The 9,683-nt window shown below is 39.3% G+C and overlaps 1 protein-coding gene across 2 annotated transcripts in view; it reads left to right on the forward strand.

Annotated features, from left to right (window-relative positions):
* LOC144696600 (dedicator of cytokinesis protein 4-like) overlaps window positions 1-8,210 on the forward strand; it is a 391,455-nt gene extending 383,245 nt beyond the window's left edge. For both annotated transcript variants that reach the window (XM_078568091.1, XM_078568092.1), the window contains one exon: window positions 7,166-8,210. In XM_078568091.1, coding sequence (XP_078424217.1) covers window positions 7,166-7,594 — 429 coding nt within the window. In that variant the 3' untranslated portion in view covers window positions 7,595-8,210. The remainder of the gene's footprint in view (window positions 1-7,165) is intronic.
* The last annotated feature ends 1,473 nt before the right edge of the window (window positions 8,211-9,683 follow it).

Below are 9,683 nucleotides of genomic sequence, written 5' to 3' on the forward strand. Positions count from 1 at the left end.
TATAACCAATGTTTCGACTATCTCAGTAGTCACTTTTAAGATCCTAGGATGAAGTCCATCAGGCCCTGAGGACTTGTCAACCTTCAGTTCCAATTGTTTTCTCAAATACCTTTTCCCTGGTGATTGTAATTGTTTTAAGTTTCTCCCTCCCTTTCACCTGTTGATATACAAATATTTCTGGGAATTTTTTTTTGTCTTCTACAGCGAAGATAGATTCAAAATATCTATTCAACGCTTCGGCCATTTTCTTCTTTCCCATTATTAATTCCCAATATCCAATCTCGAGGACCAACGCTCAGTTGAGTTACTCTTTTCCTTTTCAAATACTTGTAGAAACTCTTATTATCCACCTTTTAAAAAATATTTCTAGCTAGCTTTCTCTCTCATACTCTAATTTCTCCCTCCATGTTTCTTTCAGTCATTATTTGCTGGTTTTTAAATCCGGCCCAATTTTCTGACCTACCACTAATCTTTGCAATATTGTACGCTTTTTCTTTCAGTTTGATACTATCTGTAACTTCCTTAGTTAGCCACGGATGGTGCATCCTTCTCTTAGAGTCGGTCTTTCTTATCTTTCATTCTTATAGGAATGTATCTTTGCTGAGTGTTATGAATATCTCTGTATGTCACTGCATCTCTACTATCCTACCTTTAATCTAATTCCCAGTTCACTTTAGCCAGCTCTGTCTTCATATCCTTGGAATTGCCCTTTTATTAAGTTTAAAACATTAGTCTTAGACCTACTCTTTCCTCCCCCAAACTGAACATGAAATTCAACCATACAATGATCACTGTTATCTAAAGGCTCATTTACAATGAGGTCATTAATTAATCCTGTCTCATTGCACATTGCCAGGTCTAGAATAGCCAGCTCTTTGATTTCCTCTAGAACGCATGCTCTAAGAAATTGTCCCAAAAACACTCTGGGGAGAATTTTCTCCCCATCGGGAGGGGTTGGGCGAGAGCTGGCGCAGACGGGTGCGCAAACAATCGCTGCTCGCGATCAGCTGCGTGCCGCCATTTTATGTGGGCGGGCCAATGAAGGTCTACCCAGCGTGATGCACACCTGGAAGCACTCAGCACTCCCAGTGCAGGCGGGGGAGTAGGCTAAGTTGGGGCCTGTGCTCTTTCACACGTGTGCGAAAGAGCGCAGAAATCTCCCTGAGGCACAGAGCTGCCTCAGGGAGATCAGTTTGAGTTTCAAAAATTTTAATGAAGAAAAAAATAATAATTTAGGACATGTCCCCTCATGTGAAAGTGTCACATAAACTGGGATATGTTAATGAAAACCTTTATTTCACTTATGGATGGTAAGGAAGGGGAAGTATGGGGGAAAGAGGCGTGGGTAGAGGGGGGAGGTTTTGGGAGGGGGAGGCTTGTGAATGATGGGTGTGAGGGAGGTTTGTGGAGTGGGATGGGGAGGGGGGGTGTTACTTTTTAAGACTTAGTACCAGGACAAACAAGGCACGGGAATACATGATGAATGGTAGGACCCTGGGAAGTACCGAGGATTAGAGGGACCTTGGTGTACATGTCCACCGGTCCCTTAAGGTAGCGGGATAGGTAGATAAGGTGGTTAAGAAGGCATATGGGATACTCGCCTTTATTAGCCAAGGCATAGAATATAAGAGCAGGGAGGTTATGCTGCAACTGTAAAAAATGCTGGTTAGGCCACAGCTAGAGTATTGCATGCAGTTCTGGAATCCGCATTATAGGAAGGATGTGATTGCACTAGAGAGAGTGCATACGAGATTTACCAGGATGTTGCTTGGGCTGGAGAGTTTTAGTTATGAGGAGAGATTGGATAGACTGGGGTTATTTTCCCTGGAGCAGAGGAGATTGAGGGGGGACATGATTGAGGTGTATAAAATTATAAGGGGCATAGATATGGTAGACAGGAAGGAACTTTTCCCCTTGGTGGAGGGATCAATAACCAGGGGGCATAGATTTAAGGTAAGGGACAGGAGGTTTAGAGGGGATGAGAGGAAGAATTTTTTCATCGAGTGGGTGGGAATCTGGAACTCTCTGCCTGAGAGGATGGTTGAGGCAGAAACCCTCATAACATTTAAGAACTGGATGTGCACTTGCGATACCATGGCATACAAGGCTATGGGCCTAGTGCTGGAAAACGGAATTAGGATAGTTAGGTACTTGTTTGACTGGCGCAGACTCGATGGGCTGAAGGGCCTTTTTCTGTGCTGTAGACCCCTATGACTTATAAATCATTCATGAAACCTCATCCCACCCATGGATGAGGTTTCATGAAAAATGCAAATGCAGCCTGGGCTCTTCACTTGCCCACCAACCTTAAGGTTGGATGGGCAGCTATGTTAAGTGGTTTAATTAGTTTTTAAATGGCCTTAATAGGCCTTTGACAGTTCAGCGGGTGCACAGCCAACTCCGGCACGTGCCTGCCAAACTGAAAATCAGAATGACGTGCGGTGACGTCGGGATGCACGCCCCGACGTCACTGCGCGTCATTTTACACGTCGACGAGCCAAGGATTCAGGCCTCTATGATCTTATCTTCCAGGCTATCTTTGCCAATCTGATTTGGCCAATCTAAATGTGGATTAAAATCACCCATGATTATTGCAGTACCTTCCTTACAAATCCCCATTATTTCTTCCTGTATACCCCGTCCTAGTGTCGTTAATGTTCGGCGACCTATAAACTACTCCCATAAGTGACTTCTTACCTTTGCTATTTCTTATCTCTACCCAAACTGATTTTACACCTTGATCTTTAGAACTAAGGTCATCCCTCGCTATTGTTCTTACGTTATCCTTAATTAAGAGAGTTACCCCACCACCTTTCCTTAGCTTCCTGTCCTTTCAAAATGTCAAGTATCTTGAATATTCTGGTCCCAGCTTGCTCACCTTTCAGTCAGATCTCTGAAATGATTATCAAGTCATACATATCTATTTCAATTTGAGCTGACAATTGATCTGTATTGTTACAAATGCTACGCACATTCAAACACAGAGCCTTTAGTCCTGTCTTTTTACTATTTTTGCACTATCTGGCCTTTTCTGCTGGCACATTCTTTAGATTGTACATTCTGTCCCTTCCTGCCACGCTCTGGTTATCATTACCCTTATTCTACCTTGCTCTGTAGCCTTGTCCTTTACCTTTAATTTATTGCATCTTCCTTCACGCGATTCCCTTGCCCCCACTGTTTAGTTTGAAGCCTACTCTAATGCCCTCGTTATAAAAATCACCAGAATACTGGTCCCAGCAAAGTTCAAGTGAAGACTGTCCCAACAGTAGAGCCAAGAACAATCCTTTCCTAATTTCCATGCTTAGACAATTCAAACAGGATAAACCAAGGAATAAGAAATACCATCACAAACAGGACTGATTTGCTTTTTGCCAGGGTTCAGTGGCTGTATCTGATCTATGGGATATTGTTTGGACACATTTAATCAAATACCTGATGTACAAATTAATAATAACTGAAGTTTCAACATACACTTGCATCGTGTCAATATGTCACAAGCTTTTAACACAAGGAAGAATTTCTGAGAGAGATCAAGGAAAATGTGTCCGCACTTGAATATTCATGGCTTATATGTGCATATGGATATTCATATCTTTATATGCACATATTTGTATTTAAAGGTAATGTTCCTTTTATACTGCATTAAGTGTGCAGTACTGACTCAATTTTGTTAGCAGTATGAGTGGGAAGTCATATTTACATTGTCCTCTACATTACTGTGACGTTGGGAAAAATGGAACTCTGTGCACATGTGCTTTCGTGAAGTCACAGACATTGTTCACTGGATAAATTGTTTGAAATTTCTAAACTGTCCTTTTCATAGTGCCTTGTTTAAGGTAGCTGGTGTACATTTTTGCTAGTGGAAGACTTGTCCCAATTATCTCACTAAAATTGCCTTTTTGTATCAAGTGAGTACCAAGGACATGTTACACTGATTTCAAAAAGCAGCATTAAATTTTTGAAAGCAGGCCTGCTGAGAATTCATGCATGTGCAGCAGCTTGTCACCATGGTCACCAAGGAAATGACAGACAAATCAAAATAAAGTGTAAAAAACAGAATAGAACTGCAGGAATGAGAGGTCAATGAACTCAAAATGTTGTCTAAAACCTACTTCAGAATCTATATGATTAGACCTTCAACCCTCGGTAGTCTGTATCCTGCTTATAGTTGATTAACTATCCATCCAAATTTGAATTCGTCGTTGAGTCAGTATTATGCCACTTGACTTTTTATGAAATACCTAACGACATCCACCTTATCTTATGCCCTTCAGTATAGGCTTTGGTGTCAAATCATTTTTGAAAACATGCTTGTTCTGACATACAACAGCAAAACAAGATGATAAAGGAAAAGTACTACACTGTAAACATAGCTCTTCCATTTAAGGCAGCTATTGATTTCCAACTGGTATTGTACTAATGTCTTTTGTAACATTGAAACATCTAATCTTTCCATCATTGTTGTCTGTTGGCTGTTCTTTGCATATTATACAGAACTTTTCACCTATTTGTGTGATATTAACCCATTAGCTAGCTCTTTGTGAAATTATTTAGCATACCCTTAAAAGTAAAAACTGTCAATGTTTGAAATCTGTAATAAAAACAGAAAATTATAGAAGCGCCCAGCAAATCAGATAGCATCTATGGAGACACCAAAGGAATTCACATTTTGCCTAAACTGTTCAGTTTTAACAGATGGGCTTGCCCCAAAAATGTTAATACCTCTATTCTCTCCTTAGATAACTGCCTGATCTTCGTGTTTCCAGCCATGTTCTGTTTCTGAAACAAAAACATGGAGGGCTGGAAACACATAATGGGTTAATTAATATCTGGAGAAAAGGATTCGTGTTTTTAGTGTTCTTCAAGACTGAAAAATAATAGACAGAAAAGCATATTGATACAGTCATAAAAGGGGTGGGTCAATGCGAGGTAATTAAAAATGACATAGAAAGGAACCATGATGGAACAGCTCTTCTTAGTTAAATAATGAAGAGAAGCAATAAGATAATAAAGAAACAGGTGTGTGAATATCTTTAAATAAAAAGATCAATACAAGAAAATGGGAGAGATGGGAACTCTGGAAGTCATGTATGACATAAAAACAGTCTGAAAATCAGAATGTAGCTTAAGTCAAAACTACTGATATCTAAAATTTCAATCTTTCCTACATCCCTTCCCATCAATTATTTTCACTGAGAAATTGCGAATTTATGACGGTGCCTTTTTATTCTGCATCATTGTGTTATTATATAATAAAAGTGTCCCAGTGCTGTACTATATTGTTCCTGTTATCATCTAAAACAGTTATACTATCGTGTTTTGGGGTAGAAAGTGTTATAATTACGAGGTTTATAAGGCTATGTTTTGGAACTGTGTCTTCAGTTTAAAGTAAAATGAAGAGGGTCATGTGACCTGTTCTGAAGTTTGACTGACAGGCCTGGGTGGTTAGTTTGTTAGAGATCAATTAGATTGTTTTACTGAGAAGAAGGTGTAAAGTATTTACGCTTGGAGACAATGGCAGTAGCCTGTATGTTAACAGTTGAGACAGTGAGCCTCCAAAGTCCCAGAGAAGTGTTGAGAATGTCAGGTTCTAAACACCGCTTCAAACTGTCTGTGTTCCAAGAGGAAAGAAAGTTGGGCTCTGGAGGATTGCTAATTAGCATTTCTATATACAATATGATTCAAATTCCCATGGCGAACGATGCAGAGGAAGCCATTGTAAAGATCGGGTTACAGGCTTTCCTGGAATTTCACTGAATATATAGTTGGTGTTTGGAGTCTGTCTGGATCTGGGAGAGATGGTGCAGGTAGAAGCCCAAAAATCTCTCTGGTTCACCACACAGGAATGTGGGTGAAAGCTTGTGCCTAGATTGAAAATACCAAATTTGTGGGGAGTTAGAACAAGGCTGGATGAGTCACATATCTTGGGCTAGAGGAGGAATTTCTGGAGGACCAAACCTGACAGTGAAAGACAGTTCTAAGATTGTAAATTACAAGGCTGGGAAAGGAAAAGAACAGGAATAAACCTTTGGGAGCTAAGAATCACTTTGGACTGATTCTGGGAAAATTTAATGTCTATGCAAAGGACAGTGTAAAGTATATCTATGAGGTGTGTTTTATTGGTCGGGCTAAGAATAAGAAGTGGGGTATTCTTTTCTGTAGTTTAAAGTATAAGTTGCCTATAAAAGATAATGTTTGGTCAATAGTGTTTTAGTCATTTGTTATAGTAAAAGTTTTAAAACATTAATTATTGTTGTGATATCCTTTTCAGCTATTAACTAGAAGTTCGAATCTTCTTAAAGTTATTTGTCTCTTCAGGGATTGTAACAAATAGAATATGTTTAGTCAGTGGTTCATGTACTTTGCACATGCAGGCATTTGTATTGTCAGGGTTGGCATAGCCAGAGTATTAACTTTGATTTTTAAAAAATAAATTAGATGCTTTTCAGGACTGGAGTTAAACTCTTGGGTTTATTTATTTTTTGTTTATTTTAAATAGAAATTTATTTTAGGAAAGAATATTTCAGGAAGTGAAGTTGCAGCTTGGGTTCCAGTACAGCTATAATTATGCTTGCACCAGCATGTATGAAAATTGAGGCCATGGTGTTTTGGGGATCTGATGCTTCTGATGTCAGCTGTTCATTGTTTCTATTTTTATCCAAAAACGTATATCAGAGTAACTGAGTTGCCTTATATTCCCCACCGAGGTGAGTAACGTGTAATCGACAGTCTCAACTCATGATCTACATCTTGTTAGCACAGTGGAAAAATGATGAATGAAATGTGTAAGGCTGAGATTGTTCACCACATTTCTAGCAGCACATTTTTTAAGCTTAAAAAAGCTTAATAAAGCAACATCAACAAAAGGAAAGAGAGCATATAAGAAGGGAAATACTGGAAATTCAGAACAGGTACATTGGTTTCTGTAAAGAGAATATAGGTTAACATTTTGAATAGTCTGATGAAGGGCTTACACCCAAAAATTCAACTTTTTTTTTAAACAAATGCTGATGAAGCTGCTGTATATTTTGAATATTTTCTATATTCATTTTTGGTTTCAATAATTCCTTTTTTTTAATTCAAGCATAGTAATACATATTCTATGAAATCAATTTGCGTCGTGATATTACAACTTATAACTGTTATTTCTCCTCTTACCCAACAGAGTTCTGTTCAATCATTGACACCTTCTCCTACTGATTATCAATCCTTGGGGCCAGTTTACAACTCACCAGTGCTGTCTGGCAGTAGTAGCAGTGGTATCTCCTCCCTTAGCAGGGGAAGTGTGACTGAGACCACCCTGACTGATGGAACAATTACATGTACCTTAATTGGTTCTGAAGAATTAATTAAAAGGGAGAATGGAACCTTTGCTTGTATGCCACCACGCTATAACTTATCTGAACATGGCACTGGAACATCAAGACGTCGAGCTCCTCTACCTCATAGCCTGTCTGTTCCTCCCAGTGGTGAGCCACCAGCTCTCCCTCCTAAACCCCATGTACTACGTGTACATAGGTCTGAAGGTGAAAACAGAATGGAAGAAATCCTTGTCAGACCTAGATCTCAGCCTCGAAAAGTGTCGCAACTATAGAGAAACTGAAGAAAATGCTCGCAACACTTGCAGAGATGTGTGTTTTGTTCAACCTAAATGCTAATTTGGCCAAAAGAATCCAGGTGGGCACCTTAAACTTGAACCATTTTGACCACATGTATGTACCCATTGTTTACAGTGATCCTATAGATATGTAATGGAACACTATTATGCAATAGGTCAGGATGGAGAAAAAAAGTAACTTGCACGTGACCAGAATGGCTATCCAGTAGCGATGAGGAATTAAATGCTCCCCAGTTTGCATTAGTGTTATTGACACAAATGTGTTATTATTTGTAATCTCTGTTAGCCAGGGATTTATGAACGAGCACATTAGTTGGTACGAAAGCGGAGTCTCCATTCAACTTTGGTTATTATTTTGATGTTTGTACATATAGGATTGGATACACACAGTTCATCCTTTCATTATGACTTTTTTTGAATGAGAGGTAGGTCTTCTCCTGAAACTAATTTAGTTGGAGATTTTTCTTATTCATCTCTGTCCCTTGTCCTCCTCTCTTTCTCTATCTTTATCTCTGTTTTTAAGCACATTATGTTGTAATATTTGTATTTGTAATATTTGTATTTTTCTGCAAAAATGGAAGTATCAGCATAGAAGAGCAAAAAAACCTACTGTGTTTTGAAATCCTTTTGTCCAATTTTCCACTAGAAGGAGTTGAGGGGCAAGTAGTTATATTTAAGGGTTGTATTTTAAAACTAAATACGTTCATACATTTTGAAAAAAAGGCACAGAGACAAGAAGTGCTTAAAATGACCAATTTTCCCCAAAGAGTGTGAATTTGTAACATCCCCAACAGCCTACCACACTCAGTCAGCAGAGCCTTTGTCTAATTGCCCAGCATTGCAGAGAAACAGAAAAATACCTTTGTTACCAGAAAATATGGCTGGAATTTTCCATCCCAATGCCGTGGCAGGTTCCCCCACGGCGGGGCTGGCAAGCCATTGAAATCTGCATTTACATCGATGGAACCGGACGATCCCGCCGGCGTGAGGGGCTGGAAAATTATGGCCTCTATTTCCAACTTGTCACAAATTTCCTGACGTAAAATTTACAGCAGGGGCCATTCAGCCCAACAGGTCTATGCTGGTGTTTCTTTCACATAATTTTCCTCCCACCTTGCCTCATCTCACCCTATCACCATACCCTGCTATTCCTTTCCTTCCTCATATGTTGTTGTAAACAGTGTCCATGTTGTTGCATGTAAGTAAATACAGCTGCCTTAAATTGGGTACAAATTGGGGATAGGTAATAATTTTCCACCAGTTCTCATGTACTGTAAAATCTGTGAAGTAAATTGTAACTCTACACAAGATTTTGCAGGTCTAATAGTGTAAAAGTTATGGGATGATAAGATTGTCATTTGAGGAGAGATTGAGTCGACTAGGCCTGTATACACTGGAGTTTAGAAGAATGAGAGGGGATCTCACTGAAACGTATAAAATTCTGACAGGCTGGACAGACTGGATGATGTTTCCCCTGGCTGGAGAGCCTAGAACAAGGGGTCACAGTCTCAGGATACAGGGTAGGCCATTTAGGACTGAGATGAGGAGAAACTTCTTCACTCAGAGGGTGGTGAACTTGTGGAATTCTCTACCACAGAAGGCTGTGGTGGCCAAGTCACTAAATATATTTAAGAAGGCAATAGATAGATTTCTAGACTCTAAAGTCTTCAAGGGGAATGGGGAGAGAGCGGGAGTTGGCGTTGAGATAGAGGATCAGTCATGATCAGACAGAATGGCGGAGCAGGCTCCAAGGGCCAAATAACCTACTCTTGCTCCTATTTTCTATGTTTTTATGGCTGCATTTTTAATTCTGAATTTGAGAGAGTGGAATTGAGCTTGGGAGGATCATGTTTGTGGGACAGTGATTTTTGTTGCAGCAACATAGCAATTTCATAACCTAAAGGAAATGCCTGAAATGTCATGTGACTGACATGCAGACTTAGACTTATTTATGAGATTTGTTAAAAATACATTAAATATCTTTTTTCCCTTAACATCAAAAGTCACAAACTGTTTATGGCCTTGTAATTAAAACAATAATTTATCATCCTTAGTTTAAAAAAAA

This window comes from Cetorhinus maximus, chromosome 22 (genome assembly GCF_964194155.1).
Source record: "Cetorhinus maximus chromosome 22, sCetMax3.hap1.1, whole genome shotgun sequence".
Classification (NCBI taxonomy): Eukaryota; Metazoa; Chordata; class Chondrichthyes; order Lamniformes; family Cetorhinidae; genus Cetorhinus; species Cetorhinus maximus.